This window comes from Penicillium concentricum, assembly GCF_028827145.1.
Source record: "Penicillium concentricum strain IBT 3081 chromosome Unknown utg000002l_segment0_segment0, whole genome shotgun sequence".
Lineage (NCBI taxonomy): Eukaryota > Fungi > Ascomycota > Eurotiomycetes > Eurotiales > Aspergillaceae > Penicillium > Penicillium concentricum.
This window is the reverse complement of record NW_026622755.1, coordinates 9,080,213-9,102,777: the sequence shown is the minus strand read 5'-3', so window position 1 is coordinate 9,102,777 and position 22,565 is coordinate 9,080,213. Positions and strand designations below refer to the sequence as shown.

The 22,565-nt window shown below is 49.5% G+C and overlaps 8 protein-coding genes across 8 annotated transcripts; 5 read left to right on the top strand and 3 right to left on the bottom strand.

The window, feature by feature from the left end:
- Positions 1-216: 216 nt before the first annotated feature.
- On the top strand, positions 217-927 carry N7517_007176 (uncharacterized protein; the record flags this gene model as incomplete). Its single annotated transcript, XM_056724906.1, has 2 exons — positions 217-367; positions 563-927. The coding sequence occupies 2 exons, from the start codon at positions 217-219 to the stop codon at positions 925-927; spliced, it is 516 nt and encodes a 171-aa protein (XP_056581156.1).
- A 1,002-nt stretch (positions 928-1,929) lies between these two features.
- jhd1 ([Histone H3]-lysine-36 demethylase) lies at positions 1,930-6,206 on the bottom strand (the record flags this gene model as incomplete). The annotated part of the gene is made up of 2 exons (XM_056724905.1): positions 1,930-2,820; positions 2,880-6,206. The coding sequence occupies 2 exons, from the start codon at positions 6,204-6,206 to the stop codon at positions 1,930-1,932; spliced, it is 4,218 nt and encodes a 1,405-aa protein (XP_056581155.1).
- Positions 6,207-7,175: 969 nt separating this feature from the next.
- Positions 7,176-7,898, top strand: N7517_007174 (putative pre-mRNA branch site protein p14; the record flags this gene model as incomplete). Its single annotated transcript, XM_056724904.1, has 5 exons — positions 7,176-7,207; positions 7,351-7,374; positions 7,483-7,539; positions 7,598-7,725; positions 7,798-7,898. The coding sequence occupies 5 exons, from the start codon at positions 7,176-7,178 to the stop codon at positions 7,896-7,898; spliced, it is 342 nt and encodes a 113-aa protein (XP_056581154.1).
- A 946-nt stretch (positions 7,899-8,844) lies between these two features.
- On the top strand, positions 8,845-9,993 carry N7517_007173 (STIMATE family protein; the record flags this gene model as incomplete). The annotated part of the gene is made up of 2 exons (XM_056724903.1): positions 8,845-9,276; positions 9,340-9,993. The coding sequence occupies 2 exons, from the start codon at positions 8,845-8,847 to the stop codon at positions 9,991-9,993; spliced, it is 1,086 nt and encodes a 361-aa protein (XP_056581153.1).
- A 667-nt stretch (positions 9,994-10,660) lies between these two features.
- On the top strand, positions 10,661-12,642 carry N7517_007172 (WD40 repeat domain-containing protein; the record flags this gene model as incomplete). Its single annotated transcript, XM_056724902.1, has 3 exons — positions 10,661-10,996; positions 11,066-12,425; positions 12,491-12,642. The coding sequence occupies 3 exons, from the start codon at positions 10,661-10,663 to the stop codon at positions 12,640-12,642; spliced, it is 1,848 nt and encodes a 615-aa protein (XP_056581152.1).
- A 714-nt stretch (positions 12,643-13,356) lies between these two features.
- N7517_007171 (uncharacterized protein) lies at positions 13,357-15,426 on the bottom strand (the record flags this gene model as incomplete). The annotated part of the gene is made up of 3 exons (XM_056724901.1): positions 13,357-13,794; positions 13,851-15,163; positions 15,411-15,426. 3 exons carry the CDS (start codon positions 15,424-15,426, stop codon positions 13,357-13,359), a joined length of 1,767 nt encoding a protein of 588 aa, XP_056581151.1.
- Positions 15,427-15,821: 395 nt separating this feature from the next.
- N7517_007170 (TFIIIC subunit 6 family protein) lies at positions 15,822-16,783 on the top strand (the record flags this gene model as incomplete). The annotated part of the gene is made up of 2 exons (XM_056724900.1): positions 15,822-15,887; positions 15,935-16,783. The coding sequence occupies 2 exons, from the start codon at positions 15,822-15,824 to the stop codon at positions 16,781-16,783; spliced, it is 915 nt and encodes a 304-aa protein (XP_056581150.1).
- A 1,441-nt stretch (positions 16,784-18,224) lies between these two features.
- On the bottom strand, positions 18,225-18,446 carry N7517_007169 (uncharacterized protein; the record flags this gene model as incomplete). Its single annotated transcript, XM_056724899.1, has 1 exon — positions 18,225-18,446. The coding sequence occupies one exon, from the start codon at positions 18,444-18,446 to the stop codon at positions 18,225-18,227; it is 222 nt and encodes a 73-aa protein (XP_056581149.1).
- Between the last annotated feature and the right edge of the window lie 4,119 nt (positions 18,447-22,565).

Below are 22,565 nucleotides of genomic sequence, written 5' to 3'. Positions count from 1 at the left end.
TGGATCATAGTGTCGGGAAATAAAGAGAAGAATCACCGATGAAACCAACATATGTCATTGGGTAGTTACTAGTACGCTGCCTGCTCCTAATTTCTAATTACATCAACTGTTATCTCATCGACTATGCCCTCGTGACTCTTTCTTATTCTATAAGTTTAGCTCAATCCTGTCCTGATACACTGCCCTGTACACCCCGTATGAGTTGTTCATTGCAATATGCTATCCTTTTCTATTCTTCCACTTCTAGCCTTTGGGCTCATCTGCTCTGCGCAGCCACTTGAAAAGCGACAGTTAACCGATACCACTTCCTTCAAGCTGTATGCGTATGGCCCAGGCATTAGCGGACTGCCCATCTCCTATTTGAACGGTAGCTCAGCCCTTCTAAGCTCGCAACACAGCAGCATTGACTGATTTATACCACTGTGACAATAGGTACTGCCCATGTTGCAGATGCATCCAAAGTAGGCGCAGCGACAATGGCCGCAATGACCCCAGTCAACTGTAAGAATCCGCGATCTCTACTTGATGCGAACACAAGGATCTAAAGCTAACCATGTAACAGTCACCGCCTCCACTGATGGGTCGAACACCTGGACGGCACATCCCAGTTCCACCGAGGGCGTCACTACCCTCTCGACCAATACCAATAAACTGTGTCTAGAGCAGGGCAGCACAAACTCCAACCCAGTCGGATTTACTGGAACAACATCGAGAGAACAGACAAACCAGCTCAGCAATGTGTGGTCCCTGTATGGGAGCTACGTCCTAGTCAGTGTGAGCGGGGCCAACTTTTACGCGAGACAAACTGAAAACGGCTTGTACTCTGTGCTTTGGAGTAGCTCAGCTGAGGCGATGACGGATACTATACCACTAGTGCTGCGGACCGCTGAGCCAGCGACTGAATCTGTACTGACCTCAGTGACCTGAGCTGGGGTCGGATAGGTTGCCCAGGTAGATATCCTGGATTTGGTGCACAGGGTCTCTATACATGCAGGGGGCACTATAGTGAATCGACCTCGGCTCTGCTAACCCGGAGATTTTGTTGAATACGATCTCATGCAGCTAGTAATGCGCTATCGCGTATCATCTCTTTATGTTGTCCCGGCTGCATTCCGGGGGAGGGAAATACAGGTATTACCAAGCGATTACTATACTATATGACATATAGCATGCATTTGGTAGTTCCAGAACACAGGAGTCCCGTATTCTTTAATTGTCCGACATACTTCGTTGGAAATATATACCTCTAGCGCTGGTGACGTTTTGGCTCTGGGCGGTAACAGTATGCAGTTTGGATTGGGAGTTATTAGTGGAAATTGTTGAATATGGTAATGAAAAGCAAGGAAACAAAAGATGAATCGACAAACATCTATGACACACAAGTACCAGCCACTAGATCGGGCAACTGACATGAGAACTCAAGAGCAAAACATATCAAACATAGATTGAAGTTGCTACATAACCCTATTGCTGATGGATGCATGAGGGTAACGCAGAGTTGTCTCAAAATGAAAAAGAAGTACATATACGAGACTATTGCATAAAACACCTTGCTGTGCGCAGCCGAAGGGGAGAGAGAAAGCCCAACAAAAGATTAGGAAGCAAAGTGTTGGTTGTGAAGAGGCCCCTGCATAATAAATAAGAAGAATCCACAGGGAATAAAATAATTTAAAGAAAAAGACGAGTGAAAAGAAAAGGGGAAATCAGAGGTAGAAAAGCAAAGCACAGAGAAAAGCAGCTGATGCAACAATTGATATCAAAAGCCAAACTCCCCAGCCCAGACCCAGAAAACGCCAGAAAATAACATGGAAAACGTACTCAAAATAAACACCGGATTTCCCCTGAGCCCTTGATAAATTGATATTCCCGAACAAAAACAACATAAACCCATTCTACATCTCTCATCTGTACCGGATGCCTTCTGCGAAGCTAAACTCTTGTCGATCGTTTCCGCAGACCAAATTCTTGTTCTTGTAGTTCTCGTATCAAACGAAGACTTTCCTCGTCTGCATCTTCGTCTCCAGTGATGTGATGAGTATGCTTGTGCTGACGTGGAGATAGTGATGTAGGAGCGTGACGATGGAAATGCTTTTCATACATCGGAGAGCTCTTTTTCGCGTGCGAAGACGAGGGACGTGATGAAGGCTTTCTTGTCGATGCTGGAACGGGAGTGGTCTTGCGTACCCCGATGGTCGAAGACGTGGCTCGTGCCGCTGGCTTCGGAGCCCGGGCTGTATTAGCATCGGGCGCGAACCGATCCACCACGTGTCGAGGTTGGCGAGATGAATGTCGAGAGCTAGAGCTGGGTGTGTGGAGAGCAGTTGACACTTCGCCTTCCACAGACTGTACGGCATCCCCCTCTTGGACTCCATCCATCTCGTCGGCCAGCGACGTGGGCGGCGACACCAAGGAGGTGGTCGGCTTGGAGGAAGACACAGACACAGAATTCAAATCTTTTGTAACCATAGATTCGGCCTGGAAAGAAGGCGCAGGTGGCGGTGATGCGTACAGAACTTGGTTTTGAGGGGCCTCACTTGCCTCAGGCAGATGCTTACCCGAGTCAATTTGACTGAAAGGCTCGTGATCATAAGCATCCATCAGGTTGCCTTGCGTCATCAGTTCATCGCCATCATGATCGAAGAATACTGTAGGCTGTGTCATGGGTGATGTGCTCTCCTGTTTCGCTTTTTTAGCTGTGGCAGGGAGGTCATCCTCTTCAGCTAGGCGTGCTCGTTTAGCGGAAGCATTCGCACGAGGTTTAGAGCGCTCTTGAGCCTTGACTGGATCGATCCGACCGTACTCATCGTGAATGCAACGGCGCTAGTATTAGGTCAGTAACCGGAAAAGGAGCAAAAGAAGTCTTCGGGGGAACCACAAACCTTGCTCTTCCGACAATCATCGCACGCCTTGCTGCGCCCCTTTTTTCCTCCATTGGTTCCGTCAGGGCTCACATCAATGAGACGATTGGCAGCTATCGTAGAGTTGCCCATAACCGCGGATTGGAATCTTGCCGAGCTCTCGAATCGTTCCAGGTCGACAAGATGCCCATTGTTTTGAAATCCAGTTTGTGATGCAATCGCTGCCAAAGAATTCAAAGCAGACACAGCATCCTGGGCCAACGAGGACGGCGTGCTCACCCCAGAGCCGGGTGTGAAGGCATTGACTGCGGCTTGCCCGTTCAGAACTAGATCACCGGGTTCATCTTTGTGTCGGCATCGAATGCGTCGTTTGCGACAGGCGTCACATGCAACTCGCTTGGGGCCAAGACCAGAGGCTCGTTGCACAGCCCGGGGCTTGGGTGTAGCAATATCTGTGATGCTTGTTTCTGGAGCAACACTGAATGGTGCCGGCGTTGCACTTCCATCAGACTGTGGATAAGCAAGGCTGCTGGCTGGGGGATTCGGGGTTGCAGGGGCCTCTTCTGAAGGCCACTGGACCGCTTGTCTTTCGGCATAGGTGCGCTGGTTATCGACATTGCGCTCGGATCGGCGGCTTGGTCGTCCCGCGGGCTTTTTGTCTGTAATAGACACCTTGGGATTGCTTTCGATGATGCCAGGTCGAGTCCAGAGGGGTGCCTTTTCGTTACCACGTTTCCAGGCGACCCAAATTCCGAATTTTCTGATCATGTCCACGGGATCTCCCGTGATTTTGGGAATGGATCGTCTGACAGCGTTTCGAACGTCCATGGAGATGACTCCATCAACGGTATAGCCACCCGCAATGAGTGCGGTCCGCAGCAAATACTTAGTTAACTCAAGTAGGCCCTCCAACTCCGCCTGGGAATAAAAACGTGCATTATGATGGGGAGAACCTGCAGGTTCTTGGTTGGCGCGTTCTCCAAACTCATAATAAATTGGATATTGACGGTGGAACCGATAGTTCTCATCCTGCATGAATGCATCCATCACATTTTGCGGGACAGGGTCATCCTCCAGATACTTTTGAGCCGTATACCACTGGATCTTTTGGAAGAAAGGATATCGGAACTTCTTGGGGACTTTGGTCTCCTTTTCGATGTTGAGGATCTTGATTTGCATCCCGTAGTTCAGTTTGGTCAAGAAGTTGCCACCAATAACCAGACTGTTTTCCGGGGTCCAAACTGCATGAATCCAGCCGGACGGGATTAGCATGGTGTCTCCCTCGGAAAGATCCACACGGTAGCATTCCTTGGTCTGGTTTCCAAGGAAAATCGAGTCCTGGGCGGGAGAGTTGCACCACTCCTCGTACTTCTTGAGGTGTTTGTCTTTGGGAGGAATGAAGAAGAAAGTCTTCTTGCCCTTCAGGATATGGTAGTACACCGAAGACCCTCCGAAGTCGATGTGAAAGTCAGTATAGCAGTCGGCAACAGACATCAGGCAGTAGAATTGAACTTTGGGATATTCGCCAATTGCTTTCAGTTCCTCTGGCCACACAGCATCTTGCAGATCTAAGTCACGCACGACCTTCGGTCGCCGGATAAGTCTGCCAAGTTTGCTCTGCGATACCTCCAAGCTGATGACATTCCTGACAGGCTTGTCCTGCTCATTGCTTTCATAGTAATCGGCCCATTTCTGCATGTTCCACCTCTTGTCCTCTCCTTGCTGAGACTTGACATCGATCACTTCAACTCTTTCGTCGGGCCCGTAAAGCTCTGCCACAGCACGAACAGTGAGACCCCGTGGAATGACCATACCCAAGAGGTCTTGGCCACAATCGAATGTTTCTTCAATATGGGTCTCTTGTTCGGGGTGGTTCTCAAGAAGATCATCGAACATCTCTTGAGACGAAGCCTCCTGTACAAGAGATTCGAAGTCTGGATTCTCCGAGGGAACAGGTTCGCAGGAGTTCCAGCAGGCAGGTATAACGATAGGCTCCGTCCAGCCATTTCCTCGTTCGAAGTATTCCGCTGTGACCAGCTCAGGCTTCATTCGTGGGAAATTCTCAGGTTGAAACCGGATCTTTCCTTGACGAATGGGCTCGAGATAGTGATGCTCCAACGAGTCAGTGGCAGCTTTGACGAGGCCTTGGTTCAGGCCTGCGTAGTCAATGGCTGTTCTAGCGCGCGAGGACTTGCGCACAAAAGTCGTTTGGCCATAAATTGATCGACATGGCCGGCAGATGAACTTGTCGACTGTGCGAACCTCTCGATCATTTTTGAAGCCCGCGCAAACGATATGGAACCATCGTTTGCATCCATCGCAACTGATCCATGTGTCTTCATCTTGTTCCTCGGTCTCAACTGGGATGCGCACTAGATGACATGCTCCGCAGCTTGCTTGATTGGTATCACCCTCTTCCTCTTCCAGTTTTGGTGGAATGGGCAGGGACTTCTGCGGGAATTGAGGTTCCCGAGGATCGGCCGGAGGTTGGATCCCATAAGCGGTATGAGGCGTATCAGCTGGTGGATGGAAGGCTTTGCCTTCGTGTTCGTCCTCCCAAACAATTGGTGGGAGAGTGCCGGAGCTAGTGGTTGGGCGGATTCCACGAATAGCGGGACGGGATATGAAGGCCGACCCGTCAGAGCGAGAGCGCATGCGGGCATAAGGTATGTCCTCGGAATTGTGGCTCATCTTGACATCGCCCTGGCCTGGATGTCCAACGGCAGAAAACCCAACTCGAGCTTGACGAATCGCGTCGCCTGCGTAGTGGTGGAAGGTCTCGTCGATGCTGACTCGTTTTGTATGATTACTCGGGTGAAAATTAGTAGGCCGCGCGAGATTGAGTAAAAGCTCGGCATCGGTTGTCATGCTTTCGAGCCCAGCTGGGTGTGGGTTTTCTGTCAGCATTCCTGGGCCCGGGCGGTAGGGTGAGGGATGTCTCGCCGACCGTGCCCGCTTGGCTGGTCGTTCAGACTCTGCGGAGTCGGGTGGAAATAAGGGTATTGTCGACCGAAGGCTGGGGGAAGAAGGATTGGGAGGGAGGGATGCGAAGGTTGGACTCGTTGCGAGGGCGATCGTCGCAAGTGTGTCGATAGTCGAGCTTGAGCGGCCATGGCCCGATCGCTGGTGTGAACCACTTTCTGCGGCAACATGTCGATTGTGATTGGAAGGAAGCTGGTCGCGATCAAGGCTAGCAGCTCGGGGAGGGCCGCGGATGGCCCAAGAGGGGTGAAAATCGGTGGTTGTGGATGGAGTGATAGGCTCGACAGCGCGGAGAGGAGGGGACGGAGTACGGTACTGCGGCGGGCGGCCGCCGATGGGATTCGCGAATGATGCCGCGCTCATCATTTTCGCAACGCGGTGAAAGTATAGGTGAAAGAAAATTGAAGATAGAGGGTCGGAGGTGCGAAAAGCTGCGCTTGCGGTAGGTGGGTGCAAAGCGGGGATACTGGACCACACGGGCTAGCGAGAGGCCGGCGCAGGCGAAGGGAATGTCATTCCTGGCAGGAGAGCATGCGCAAGACGAACCGCAAGTATGTGATTGATATTTGATGAAAGATTGAGGGCGAAGTAGGTGGTCGACAGTAGTCGCGGAGCGTTGAGGGGGTTCGAATCGAGCGGCGGGAGGACAAAGGCGCCGAGAGTCGCGCCGCAACCTGCGGGCAGGTAGGGAAGGGAATCGAATGAGATCCAGTAGCCAGGAATCGTTTCCTGTCAACTGGATGAGAAATAACAAGTATGCGAATGGATGAAGCGCCGAAAGCGAGAGAGGAGCGGATGAGCGCGAGGTGTTAAGGCGAAGGAAGAAGCGGGAGTCGAGTAGCAACTTCGAAGGTATGTATACGGTACAGCTGCGGGCTCCTACATTACGTTTGTGTCCTATCACTTTTACTAGAAAAGTTTTCAGTGGTATATATAAGATATAAAGATCAAAAAGTACTCATTACAATATGCGATAATGTTTACTTGGTTGTTTTCCCCCAGATGCTCAATTCTCTGTAGTCCAAAGGAAGTTGGCGACGCCGAGAACGTCCGTCTTGATAATACAGTCCGATACCATCACAATACCATCACGTGCTAAGTTTGGCAGATCACCACGCTCATCCCGATCACATGACCTGGTCACATACGGTTTAAGAACCAACTGCCACTAAACCGGGATAAGTAAGCGCACCGCCAAGACAAACCTCGTGGTTGTTCTTGTGCCTTGCTCTGATCTTCTGCCTCTTCGCTATTCCAACCTGCAACTGATACCTTGCGTATCTTTCTTGTCGCCACTTTCATTCAACATCTTCTAGGACTCTCTCGCCTCTGAGAATGAGCCGAAAGCTCGCCCCCGAAGCCAATCGGTATGTGAGAATACTTTTTCCATGCCCCTCCCCCGATTCTCGGCACAAGTGCCATTTCACCATCAAATGCTTGCTTGTTGGGTTTAGGAGACCCCTGACATTTTGAAGTGACTAGCGCTAACCTCTTATTTCTGCTTTTACAGGATTCTCTTCGTCAAGAACCTCAAGTATGTACCTGAATTTCGCCGCTTTGCACCGGCCCGCTTTCCCGGCGGATCAGCCCTGCAACTCGCCATTTACAATCGCGATCGGATCGCTGACATCTTTCTCAACAGCTACAACGTAACAGCCGAGCAACTGTTCGACCTATTTGGCAAATTTGGCCCCATTCGGTAAATAGTCACCCGTGGCCTTGTGCTAGAACCCGATCTAATACCATTTAATTTCCAGGCAAATTCGCCAGGGCATCGCCAATACCTCCAAAGGAACCGCTTTCGTTGTCTACGAGGACGTTCACGACGCCAAGCAGGCATGCGATAAGCTTAATGGTTTCAACTTCCAGAACAGATACTTGGTCGGTACGTATTGCATATGGATCAAATGAGTATCGGGCATTCTTTGGCGATGACTAACTTCGGGTCTTGTTATAGTCTTGTATCATCAGCCAGAGAAGATGGTCCGTACGAAAGAGGACATTACGGAAAGGCAGGAGAATTTAGAACGGCTCAAACAGCAACACGGGATAGAATGATGTGACGAATTCTTTTTCTCTTCCCTCTGCTAGCATTTAGCTGCGCATGGTATTGCAACGGCTCTACTATTCAATCGCGGCTTGGTCCAGGGGTTTCCGGCGTTTTTTATTCCCTGGGGTTTTTTTCTTATTTCAGAGGGTTTGATGGTGGGCGAGGCTGGTTCTGGTCGTCATATATTGACCCAGAAATGATGTGAACAACACACCGGCGAGATCTGATTTCTTTTTATGTTTATTCTATTTAACCATTACTACTATTACTCTCTTCGTCAATTCGACCCTCCACTTTGCTCCAACATTCTCTGTGCTATGACTAGATGCTAGATTCAAAGGCTCCTCTGAATGCCACACCCCTGGAAGTGACAAACGAGTCGAATCTTGAGCTGTTTCGAGCTTTGTATCATCTGGATATACAATATCAAGCTAAAACCGGGGTCTAGCTATCTACGTAAGGCTGGCGTATGATACCCACTATCATGCAGGGAATTCCAAGCTTGGCATTAATTTACATACAAAATATATATCAAAATACATACATATATGTATGTAGATAGTAATATCATGCCAAGACCAAGACCCTTAGATAGCCGTACTGTGCAAAACCTTGGAAGAGAAATGCTATCTTGTCGATCCCGCTGCGGGGACACTGACACCGCCTACGACCGTAAGTGGAAACTCCCTCACTTTATTCCGTTTTCCTTTCCATAACTTCTTTTTAACTACGCTCATAAAGAACTGCTTCCAGTTTAGACTACTTCCTACTTATCCATTCATCCGATTCATTGCCACTCATTTCGATGTCACGCGTATGACGTCCGGCTCAGCCGTCTCCGCTTTTGACCAACCTTCCCAAGGTTACTAGCTTACTATTACTATCTGGTTCCCAGCCTATGTCGCCTTCCACCTGCGCTTTCTCACTATCTTACTGGTTTTGCCAGACTAATAAATGATGGGCGATACGACCGGCTCGTTGGCTTCGATAGCCACGAACACGCTTATCGCTGCTACTGGCACCCTAGCTATTCCAACACCCTCGGGTGCACACACACTATACTATCATGCAGCAAATTCTTCCAGTCCAGGGCAGGATCCAAATGGCGAAGGAGGAGAATGCAAGCTGCTTGGTCCATTCTCTGTGTTTGTGCAGATTGCTCTTGGCGGCCTCGCATTATTATCTCTAGTCTTTAAGAGGTGGAGAGAACGACCACAGCGCCCGGTGAAGGTCTGGGCCTTTGACGTCTCAAAACAAGTCTTCGGGTCGGTGATGCTTCACATGCTAAATCTGGTCATGTCGATGTTTTCTGCGGGCCAGCTGGAGATTCGAAACTCGTACAAGCCGAACCCATGCTCGTTTTACTTACTGAACCTGGGAATCGACGTGCGTTTCTACCGATTTTCCTTTGATCTCTTTTGAGGAGCTGCTGGCTAACTGATGCAACAGACTACCCTCGGTATCCCCATTCTGATACTCCTTCTCCGTGTGCTCAATTATTTGGCATCCTACACACCTCTTGCGAATCCCCCAGAATCGATAGAGTCGGGAAATTATGGCCAGCCCCCACGGGTAACATGGTGGCTCAAACAGGCCATCGTTTATTTCATGGGATTGCTCGGCATGAAAATATGTGTCTTCTTTCTCATCCAGCTCTTACCTTTCATTGTCAAAATCGGCGACTGGGCTCTAAGATGGACAGAGGGCAATACCGCCGTCCAGATCTTCTTCGTCATGCTTCTTTTCCCAGTCATCATGAACGCCATCCAGTATTATATCATCGACATATTCATCAAGAAACCAGTCTCACAGTATGCGGTGGATGACACGATTGGAGATGCTGCCACAGATGATGATGCTGACCGTCGGGAGGCTCTTCTTGCCGGCCTGGACGAGACATATTCAACTGATTCTGATGACGAAGAACCCGGGAAATCCACGAGAACCGCCTCGCAGCCGAAGGCTACTGCAGACGCTCTCGCTCTTCAAGAATCCGAGCATTTGCTTCCTGAGGATCACAATCCTGTTCCTCCATATGAACCTCCGAGCCCGAGTAGCAGTGGTGATGAACCTGACCCCAAAGCTAGTTCAACACATCACTGAATGTTCCTTTGTGTTCGGGCTTTGGAGCTTTCATATTTGCTTTGTTGTGGTGTTACTAGTGATCTTTAACGCGTATACGAATATTTCGCTCTTCCATATTAGTATGACTATTACATATCATTCCCCCTGCTACCTAGCGTGCACACACCCAGGTTGTGCATTTGGATAGTTTGGATACCTATTATTTGTATTACTCGTAATCGAATCATCTTATTGCAATCATATGTATTGAGGAATTGTATCCGGAGCCACAATGAAGCAACTAGTTAATGTCTCTTATTCTGGCTGCTTGTCCCTAGTTTTATTACCGCATTTTTTTAAAGTACAAAAGGAGAAAAACAGCTTCAACTCTAATTGTGACGCTTCATATCGATTTCTTATAGCTACATACATCCATGGATAGAGGATGTCAAATGAGGTTATCAAAGTTTATTTGGACTTTGATAACTATCCCGGCTTGATGCCCTAAATCCAAGGCAACATCACATGCCGCCTTTTACACCGCCCTGTTCTGCAGATTCTGGAAAAATCAAAGAAGAAAAATATTCAAGCTCCGCCTGAGGAACATTTGCAGCCTACAATTGCATTATTGCATTCAAGTATCAATTCGGTGACCGAGTCTGCAAGCAGTTGTGCTTTATTGGCAGATATTCCCGCAGCAACTACCATGCCTAACGTAGGGCTAAAGGAAAAGTCCAAGCGGACGACCACCCGGTCTCCGTTCGAGAACACTACGGCCAATCTCCGCCCGGAGGAGTCAGATGTCGAGATGGACGACGAAACGAGCTCCGATGAAGACGATGTGCCCGAAAAAGACGAGGCGGAGAAGAAGCTAGAGCGTATGCTTTTTGGTGACGATGAGGGGTTCATGGGCGCATTGAAGGACCAGCAGGCTCGCGAGGCCGGTATGGCTCTTACTCTGCACAGTGATGACGAGAGTGATGATGGCGAAGATGCCGAGGAAGGCGAGGGCCAGGATTTGGCTGCTCTAGCCGATTCAGACGTATGCGACTCCACTCCCATGCATTTACAGATCTCAACCTTTCGATCTAACAATCCTGCTTTTATCTAGCTTTTCTTCCTTGACTCCGGTGCACCCCCCACTACTGATTTCATCCCATCGCCGGAAACCCCATCGGACGCTGAGGACGACGAAGAAGAGGACGAACCCGCAGTATGGTACGACAGCGACGACGAGCGCCTCGCTGTGTCGCTAGCAAGCCAAGCCAGGCTGCGCAAACTGCGCAACACCGAAGCCGAAGATGTAGTCAGCGGCAAGGAATACGTCCGACGACTGCGCAGACAGTTCACACGCCTGCACCCGACACCAGAGTGGGCCACGCCTGAGCTCAAACGCCGCAAGACGGACTCGGACTCGGACGCAGACAGCGAGGCGATCGACTCGGATGACGAGAACGAGAATCTCTCCATGCAGCCTCTAGCCAAGCTCCTCCAAAATGCTTCCGACCTGACGCGCATAGAAGACAACGCGCGCTCCGGCGGAAAGCGCAAGCTGCGCCAGGAAGTCATCGACATCCAGAGACTGAAGGACATCGGCAAATCCCAACCCTCTTCCGTCGACTCCCTGAACTTCCACCCGCACTACCCGCTCCTGCTCTCCTCCGGACCAGCCTCCACCCTTTTCCTGCACCACATCTCTCCCTCCGCTCCCGCCCCCAACCCCCTCCTCACCTCCCTGCACATCAAGCGCACACCAATTCATACGTCCGCCTTCGCCGCACCCACAGGCAACAAGATCTTTGCCTCCGGCCGCCGGCGCTACTTCCACATCTGGGACCTGGACACCGGAAAAGTCGACAAAGTCAATGGCTCATCCGACCGCAAGGAAGAACAAAAGTCCATGGAGCGCTTCAAGCTCTCGCCGTGCGGCCGCTTCGTCGGCCTGGTCGGCACTGCCCGCAAGGGCGGCGGTCTGATCAACGTCCTGGACGCCAACACCGCGCAGTGGATCGCACAGGTGCGTGTGGACGGCCGCGGCGGTGTCGCAGACTTCGCCTGGTGGTCTGACGGAGAGGGTATGACAGTTGTGTCGAAGAACGGTGAAGTGTCTGAGTGGGATGGCCGTGTAGGCCGTGTTGTGGCGCGCTGGGTCGATGCCGGTGCTGTTGGCACGACGGTTCTCAGCCTTGGTGGTCGCTCTGGCCGGACTCAGCTTGGTGGAGATCGTTGGGTTGCGATCGGTTCTTCCAGTGGTATTGTTAACGTTTATGATCGTCGCGAGTGGGCGGCTGCATATGCGAATGCTTCTGCTGCTGAGAAGGATTCCCCGGCTCAGGCTGGTATCCCGCGCAACCCTGACCCTGTGCGTGTGCTCGATCAGCTCACTACCCCCATCAGCCATTTGGTATTTGCGCCTGATGGGCAGATGATGGTTATGGCGAGTCGGTGGAAGCGTGATGCTTTACGTCTTGGTATGTTTTGTGGCTCTTGTGCTTTGTCTTTTGTGGGTTCTTTGCTAACCGGGTTTCTTCTACAGTTCACCTTCCTACCTGCACGGTATATCGTAACTGGCCTACTTCCAACACGCCGTTGGGTCGCATTTCCTCGGTGGCTATCTCACCGAACTCGGAACAGTTGGCTGTTGGTAATGAGCAAGGTGGCATCCGACTCTGGGAGATTCGGGGATAGAGGTCCGATACTGAATAAAATATTTATGTTTTCTTGTCATATATTTTCTACCCTAATAGGGGCACATGCTTTTCATTATGTTGTACAGTCGCAGCCGTAAATCAATATGGCCATTCTATTTGATATACTCGCAGTTGTAAACCAAGGTGGTGTCCTGGTATGGAGTTAGGGCTGAGTTATTGGATTGGACCCTAATCATCATACAACCCAAGACAACCCAAGACATCTACTGACCCAGTCTACGCCAGTAGATCAGAGAAAGCACAGAGCACCTAGGTTTGGGTACTTTTCTAATAGGCCAATCGTTTTTTGGGATTGTTGGTAGCTTTCAAGCGAAGAGAAACAAGTACGTAGAACGCCCGAGATCCGAAAGCAAAAAGTAGGGTTGGAATAAAAGCCATCAACACACCATAGCACATGCAACTCGTGTCAAAAATGAAGGGTCATGGTCTCATTCGTGGGAGGGTCTATACTGTTGGCCTTGGTCAAGGATCTTCAGTAACAAAGGGGTATCTGGGGCAAACATCAAAAAGAAAAAAAGCATAGAAAAAAAAATATGTTAGCAATAATCATCTCCGGGGTGCTTTGCTAAATTTGGGCTGGGTATAAATTTGGAGATTTTCAGAAGACTCTGACAATAGGGGAAGGGGGCAGATATTCGTAACCGTAACAGATAGGTGAGCCTTGCGAGATTGAATGGATATCCACGAAAAGCTACTCTCCCGGTCCGCTCGAGCCCCATCGCTGAGATCGCTTCCCTCGCTCGATATAATTCTTGATGACGCAGGGAGCACGATCAGGGCCCTGACAAACCTTGTGGCGGTCGAGATGTTTGAACTTCGGGCCAAGGGGTCCGTTCACGAAGTGGTACTGGCCTGCAAAGCGATACTGACGAGAATCGCCTAGTGGGTAGAACTTGTCACCCCAGTGGCCCCTGTAATGGAACCATTCCGTTGGGGCGGATGGGCTGAAGGTAGACGCCCGCAGATGCTCATTAGCGAAATCATAGGTGTAGGCCTGCGAGTTGAGGAGGGGATCCCATAGTGGACCGCGGTCGGTTACATCGTGCAGCAGTCCCCAGGGGAGAATGTACTCGTGCACTCCGGCAGAAGCGTACATGGCATGGCTGCCCTCGGCAGAGTAGATAACGGGCTGGCAAGGTAAAGTTAGTAAGACCATACTTGCTGTTCGTGTCATTGAGAGCTCACCCGTTGTCTGATCTTCTCAACGGCTTCATAGCTGTAAGCCTCCCCGCCCTGGTGGGCGCTGAAGAAGAGCGCTTTCGGTTTGCCATTGTGGAATCGAACAAGACAATGCTCCCAGTCGCCGACATGATTGCCAAACCGCACATTGACAACAGTGTTACCGAGGTTGAAGCTGTAAAAGTAGAACCAGAACGCATCGACAATTCCGTTGCCTTTGTCCATCACCACCAGGATTGCAGGGGCATCGCTTCGACCACCGGCACTATCGTAGATTTTCTCTCCGCCATAACGTTTGCGGATCTCTTCTTTGAGTATTTGCTGAGCTTGGAAATGTTCATCGGTGTTGGATTCGTGTACAGCGGCAGCCTCTTGTTGCAGTTGAAAATCATACCACTTGGCGCGATCTTCCTCCGTGTCACCGGGAATATCACCATCAATTCGACCATCCCAGTCAGCCCAGGGTTCTTCTTTATTGTTTTCATCTGTTTGAGGGATATTCGTATCGCCCTCCAGCCACGGTGGACGCGTTTGTACATCATCATTGCTCGTCAAGAAAACGTGCCTGCCCCTTTCCCACTTGTTCAACTCATCCAGATCGGCCAGCGTCGGATGGTCCCATTGGGCCTGAATTGGAGTGTAATTCAGGGTCGGAGTGGTATGATGCAAGTGCTCTGCGATATCCCCAGGCCAGAACTGCTCGCCAGAATAAAGGTGAACGAGTGGGGCATAGTGGAAAACATAGTCCGGGATCTGCCGCCGAGCCCGCTCTTCGGCATCCCACTCGGACTCACTAGCCCCGCTAAGCCACCAGGACCGCCATGCCTCTGGCTCGGCATCTTGCACCTTTACCCACTCCGCTGGATCACGATGTCCGAATTCGCCGTGTACGGTTTGTAAATGGGCTGCACCACATATGCCGAGCCATCGGCAAGATTTGCGGTCGAACCACGAGCGCGAGCTCGCAATCCAGCTCCGCTCCTCCCGGTCCTCGGCAGACCAGACAAAAGCAGCTGGCCGGAGTACGTGGATTATGCTGTTGATGGATACATAGGCGATCAGGGTCGAGAGCACGGCAATTGTTGCCTTGGCCTTCCGGGTCATCTGCTGGAGCGAATCGACATAGACTGTCAGGGCCAAAGACCTATGTGGGGTATGTTCATAGACTGTGATTTCGGGAATTCCAGTCGAGGCTAAGGGTTCAATGCAGTGGGAGTCAAGCGATAGGGCTGCAGCGGTCGGGCATTCCCCAGGAACTATAGTAGGACGAGAGATAACGAGAGTTGGAATGAGGGCACACAACAGGACCGCGGGGTTACCTATATAAAAAATACACAACCCTTTGTTAGTCCGGTTTTCCGAGTCTAGCTAGGGAATATATCCCGATTAATAATGCAAAAAAAGGAAAAGAAAAGAAAAAAGACAAGGCAAGAATGGTCCAATATCTCGAACTAGTCAGACCGGGAACCTGCGGAAATGCATAGAAACCATAGCCAAGCCGGATGCCATATACCGAGTGCATAGGCTTATCCGTCCAGAGCCGGAGCGGAAGAGACGGGAACTTACGAAGAGATGATCCCATTGTCTAGGTTGTTTAAGTTGCGGTGAAGAGATGTGGAAATCTTTTCTTTTCCCCATAAGGCTGAAGGAGCAGGGCTGGGCATAACTCTTACTTCCAAGGTTCCAGACAAGGTATAATATATATCATATGTATCTACAACATATAGTTCATTGCGAGAGGAAATAATTGGAATAACCCCTCCATCTGAAACAGAAAAAAGAAAATAAGCACATCTTTATGCCCATATTTGCCACCAGGTCCCATTTGTTGATTATATCCTGATTTGGAAGAGAGGGGAACACATGAAGGGGTACCTGGTTGACCTCACCGCTTGCAGAAAGCTGACTCAGCTTTATCTTATCAGGGCTTTTCGTTCCACCTGGGCAGATCTAAGGTTGACCTTGCATGAACTCATCATGGATACAATGGTTGACTCGGACTCCGATGCAGAATATGAATATGAATATGGCACAGAGACAGAGGTAAGAATCATTGACCTTTTCTATCAATGCTGCTAATCAATTGATAGACCTTTTATCTCAACCTGGACCTGACCGCCCACCATGGCCCAGTGCGGCCTCCACGCCGTCGCCCAAAGGAAGCTGCGTCATTGGAAAATACACAGAACCCCGCAGACGACATGAGTCAAGGATTTCCAAGTGAACTTTATCATCCGATCGAGAGCGCCGAGACAGGCAGCCTCCCCAACGAACGGATCCAAATTCTCGACCTCCACACGACCAACCCAATCATCTCATACCACAACCAAATGTTCAGTTGCTCCTGGGCCGATCAAATTGGCACTGAGCTAGTTTTTGCCAGCCCAGAAACAGAAACCGACGCGAAAAACCACTTCCCTCAACCGCTACACCGTGGACCCTCCTACGAGCTTGTAGCCGCCAACAGCGTGAAGATCCTCGGTCGGAAGGCACACCTCGCCCCCAGCGCTGTTCCAACAGGAACCCAAGGCTTTACCGAAGGATTCCCAAACACAGGACCTACCCCAGAGTCCGCGTCTTCTCAGGGGGCCGATCCCCTAGGCGTACCCCGTCGTCCCACAGGGCCATCCCACCAGGCGCAGTTCCTTCAAAGGCTGCAGCAGATCAAGAACGCCAAGGGAGAATCCGATACCGTTCGCACAGTAATGAGTACACGTCGGCAGGTGAATATGGCAGATAGACAGCGAGGCTGGGCCCGTACCGAGGCGCAGCTCGCTGAGATCGAGCGGCTGAACGAACGTGCCTCGAGAGGGGACATGGAGGCCAAGGCGACCCTTGAGCTGCTGATTCAAGATCTCAATCAAGAACTCAACCCTGATGAAGCACGGTCTGATTCCGACTCGGACTTAACATCTGACAGCGATGATCTTACTTCATGAATGTGCAGATCAACAGTGTGCTGACATGGACACAGAATTCGGGTCTAGACCCTGTGTCTTTCAGTCGATCATCGCCTGAACAAGGCACCGGATGTCGGGATCTCACTAGATCTACAACGTATGTTGTAGTTTCTACACTCTAGCTATGTAGCCGAGTTGTGCTGTCACGTGGCAGCGTGCCGGGAGTCGGGAACCGGGAACCGAGGAGCAGTACTAGTGAAGAGATACTGATACCCTTACTGGAAGGAAAGATGCTACCACCGTGACGAAGAGACATGGCTGATTTTTGCCTTCTCTGACACCGGAGGAATGGCATTACAATCATCCCAACAAGCAATTACCGGGAACGACATGCCCCACCCAACTCGAACAGTCCATCGATGGAGCCATCCTCGCCAGTTTACTGCCCAGGTGGATCTAGAGGGTAACGTCATCCCCAAAGCCAATGCAGGAATGACATCCTCGTTTCCCTCAAAATCCACTGATCATGCAAACCATGATACCATCCAGCAAATATGTACAACATACCATCTACAACATAAATTGCTCTTCGAACCAATTGTATGCTGTATATGGTGTTCCCCCTTTCGGAATCTAGAACGTCTGCATAGAATACAGAGCAGGTTGTGCAACCCCATCTACTTTCACAATGCGAGACGGGTGACGTCGGGATCGGCAGATCCTCACATGCAGCAATCAGATGGTTCGTTGCCCGTGTCGGACTACAGGTTCCTAGTTGTATATCTTGTACCATGTAGTTGGTACTCTGTATTCCCGACGCACGAATGTACTATTCTAGCTACTCTTCTAGCAACCATTATGTAAGTCACAGTCACACCGTATCTCTGATTTCCCGAGGTTGAGTGCAAATATCGGACTGCCTAGGTTCTATGGTTGTAGCAAGAAAGCTCTTGAGGGTAGTACAGTAATCATATTTTGCTATATACCGGGCTAGCGAAGGTGTCTATTATCTCAAGGTCACACAAAAGCATATAATGAATGAAACATCAAATTTTGATTTCTGATTTGAAAGTCCAGGGAAAAAACAAAATTAATAAACACCAATTCCCCAGACTTTTGAAGGCGCCCCTGCACCCAAAAACCAGAACCAGACAATACATGTTCGCGCCGCCATGCAACACGCTAAATCCAACAGGCGACACGCAAAGGAAAGACAAAGATAACCAAAAAAAACAAGACATGAGGCTAACAAGCATCGCGGATATCAAGTCACGGAGGGGTAGTATAAAAAGCAAACCAAGAGCACAACGGACAGGACGGGTGAATCCGTCAAACAGTCCCATATGTCCATGTGCGCAAGACCATTATCAGGGAATATTGGATGATGGTACAATGAATTATTGTGGAAAAGAAGCCGAAGAAGACGTTTGAAGAAGGATGGGGAGAACGGAACCCGAAACCAAACAATAAAGAGATCGAATCACTCCAGGCTCAAGCTGGGGATGTTATTGTAGCAAGCCTTGCCCTTGGCGTATGCGACGGGCGACGGCGGAGGCGCAGGAGGCATTCCATCGATGAGGATTGAGCGGTTATTCTCTGCCTTTTGGGTTGAGGGTGTCATCATGGCGCGGGAGAGATCCTGCGACATTGAGAAGGAGGGAGGCATGACGGGGGTTGCGGTTTTGGTTGCGACGGTTGCCATTATTTTGGATTTGGATTTCTTGATTGAAGGTGTAGAGGTTGAAATGGTAGATTAAACCTCTTTTTGAGCGTGTACAATAGGTTGCAGATTGAAGTTGTTGGTTTGTTGGGTTTTTATACTTGGGAAAGTATGGAGTTGATCGGCAACCTCGGCTGGGAGCTGATGAGATTGTATTATTTTTGAGCTAAATTCACGAGATCGAATGTCAGCTTTCTATTTGTGCAGAATGCTTGTGCTTTGTACTTTGATTTGGCATATGCTCCGTATAGATGGAGCTTGTGGCTCCGAGGTTGCCCGAGTACCCCGGTTTCGGGGGATCGGGTCGGAGCGATGTGATGTGGGTAGTGACGGGAGTTATACTTACAAGAAACACAGGAAGTGGATTCGGGTATTTCCGAGTAAGTGTAGGAGGCGAGAAGTGAGTTGTGCTGAGATGATAGGTTGTAATTGTGGCGAATAGGCTCAATTAAGTTGATTATTGCAGTGATAGTATTGCTCCGGTAGAAAACTTGGAAGATGATCAGAGCGAATGATAGCAAAGCTTTTGACGGTGCTGAGTATGTGATTGAAAAATAATTGTATAGGTGAATGAACAGAAGAAAGAAAAGAGTGAAACGATTTCAGGGTCAACGGGACGTTTATATTTTTTTTTCCCATAAATAATAATCTAAAATGGAAAATAGATATGAGACCCAAAACAGATAATTAAATCAAAAAGAAAAAGCCATCTCCGTAAAAGTGTGGAGGAGTACATTCCCTGGGGAAGCACGAAAGTACCCAGTACACGCATACCTGGCCAGGCCTAATGCTTACTCCCTAGAGATCTGCCCGCCAAGCCTAATCGCCTCATTCTAAACAGCCCAATAACCCAGTTATCGAGGCAGGGATGGAGACATTCCCCATCGGAACAGCGGGAGCCCAACCCCGAAAACCAGTCGGGGAGAAAAGAAATTTATTAAAAAAAGGAGATGGAGCCTTACGCGTTAGGGTGTGGGGGAGTAGACCAGGGGGTGAGAATCGATGAATCAACCAATATGTATTGTGTTTTTGACATTATTTGCCATAGAAACAGCTAGCTTCAGGGGCGGGAACAGCTAGCGAAAGTCGACCAAACCGGTTGAATCGGCAAGGTCTTTTTAGAAATGAGTTAGTTAAAGGTTTTCCATGATTCTACGCCTTCTAGCGTCCTTCCAGGAGAAAACACACTTTCTGAACCTCGGCAGGCGGATACGGGCGATCCTTTCGAGAAGCCAGACTGCCGGGGTTATGTAAGGATTTCTGTTGCGGTGTAGGAGATCGGCTTAAAAGGTGGCGACAGGAATCGGAGCTCTTGTGATATACCCTACGATATACTCTTCCGGGGAAAAGATCAGGTTCACCGTTTATTGACACTCAAATCGGCACTTTTTCTTTTGACATGCTCACCGAATTCCGAGGTGCATGGTTAATTAGGATGATCTTCCAAATATTGAGATAAAATTGGCTAAAAGCCCTGGTTTGAGTTGGATATTATAAAAGGGACGGCTGAAGGTAACCGGTATACCCGCCTATAGTATAACTCCACAAATCCAACAGGATGAAAGAGTATATTGCAAAACGCCACAAAGCAACCTGTCTACGTACTCCGTAATCGTTTTGGAGCTTCGCTTAAATCCCAAGGGAGAGTGGATCACGCCAGGGACCGAAACAGTCTGGGGCGCATATCAAATCCTTTGTTTGAGATGTGTTTACATCGTATACGGACTAGATACCACAGAGTACGATGTGGCTGAAGCAGGGATACGATCCATGATCCGGGGTTAGCATTTTCCCAATTACGATCCACGGTCACCTCTCACCTCCTTGATAAATTCAGGGGCACAAAAAAAAAGTTGAGCTACAAAAGTACCAAGGTCCCCTTGACCGTTCTACAACGGCGTTGATCGACGTCCGAATAGGGAACTCCACAATTCTTCTCCCCCGGATTCAAGGGGCGTAGCGATTTTACTATTTTCAATATGCAATACACTCCACTCCTCTGCCACATACGTACGCACAATGTATCGTTATCTGGGGGAAAGGGGGAAGAAGTGCTACTCTAAAATCTCTAGAATGTCCATTCCACTGGGTTCCTGGGTGCCGGGTCTCCGACGGTGATTCAGGGCGCATTTCCCGGGAATTTTGGACCCCCCTTCGATCGCGCAATTCCCCATGCCTATAATAATAGCAATAATAGCAATAATATACTAGGGAGTATCATATTGTGGTATCAGCAACTTCTGTGCTATGTCCAGTATACTTGCATATTGAGGTGCACCATGTACCTCATGAAACGGTCGTAGATAACATTCTTTTTGTGAACACGTAAAATAAGGTCTCGGCGTGGTGACCTGTCCTTCTCACCGCTCGTTTAAAGATACTTTTGACTATGTATACACTTGCGATAGAAAGTAGAGATAGGTCAAAGAGGGGAAGTGATGAGTTGGCTGCCCAGTGTGTTAGATAACCACACCATTGTTTGCATTTGTGGCGCCAACTGTGGGATGAATTCGTCAGGTACAAGATGTACAACACATCCTATGCATGATAGTGAGCTGACGTGATCATGGGCTGCTAGCTATTCGGACTACCTGAACATACATAAGACCAATGTTGGTCTACCCAACACGTCAGGTCAACTCGTCTGCCTTATCAACAGAGGGGAGATCCTTGTAGCTGCCAGACTTCCAAGGTTTGTGGTAGGATAAGAGAGACACTCTTGGGCATACTTACAATATAAGTACCTTGGTGTACCTTCCCAAGTCAAGGATGATAAGGCGAACGCAGGGGATACTTCGATCATCGACTCACTCTGTTGGGAAAGGTGCCCGATCTACAGATTAGCACTGACGAATATCGGGTTTGGAATCGCGATCTATTCTGGCCCTTGCACGTCTTGGAAGATCTGTCTAATTATAACATCCCTTGGGCGACTTAAGATCTTTCAGGAACGAGAGCCCTACTTTGCAACTGCAACTCTAAACTCTATGCCACTTTCAACCTTGCAGAGAATATGCTTTTCAAAGACGCGACCTGACTATCTTCGAGATGATCTTCTGACCTGCTGGTGCCCGTGTCCTGTCTTGGGACTTGTCACTTGAATGCACAAGGATCTCCCTAACTGCCAACAGTAGTGATCGTGGCCAGCGTTTGAGCTCGTGTCAGATGATGACACACCACTCAGGAACCCGGAACCCTTTGGAAACACGGGGAATCCATTCTATGTTTCAGGTGAACCGTGAACCAGTTGATCCAAGTGAATTGGAGAAATCCTGAAGAAATCCTGGGGGGGGGGGATCGGGAAGCCCATCCGAGAGTGTCCCCAGACTTCGAGAGGAATAAGATCAAATGCCTGAGGCTAATTATCTTATTTACGTCACGGGGACGGAATATCATTTCCCCCAGAGGATAGGAATTACTTCATCTCTCCGCTGGCGGCGGGATCTTCCAATCGTAAGCCCGCCGAGAGTCCGCAATCACGTAAAGGCCCCGCCCAGGTTTTCTTGGGATGCGTGAAAAATGTGACCATATGTATGTTTTTGGGGTAAAAAGGCCTCAATGCGCAATTTTTAATGGCCACAAAGAGCGTGCACTATGGAAGATGGTACCCCGCAAAATCTATCCAGGTACCAGCCCTGGAGAGCCCCTCGAGCCCCTCCAGTTGGAGATATGGAGATATGGAGATATTCCAAGGTTGGCACCGGCTTTTTTATCACCGGGCCGGGGACATTTGACAAAGATTTGCATCAAATTGCAATTGCCCTTAGTCAAACTTGTCAAACTCGTCAAACTAACCCCCAATGGCGAAAATCCCCCGGACCAAGACAGCCACCAGTGGATCTAAATGAGGGTAATCACGATGCGATCTGGGGGGACGCTATTCGGGCTGGAACGTTGAGAATGAGGCATTTAGTAGACTAGGAAGTGAAAAAAAATTCAATTCGGCGTCTTTTCATCCCAGCCGAGTGGGTTCTCCATGACACATTGCATTCCACGATGTTCGATAGAGATCACATCATTTTCTGTATACATCATACATCGATATACTAAGACATCTCAGGTGACCCTGTATCCTCTCTATTTTCGGTTTTAACAGTCTCT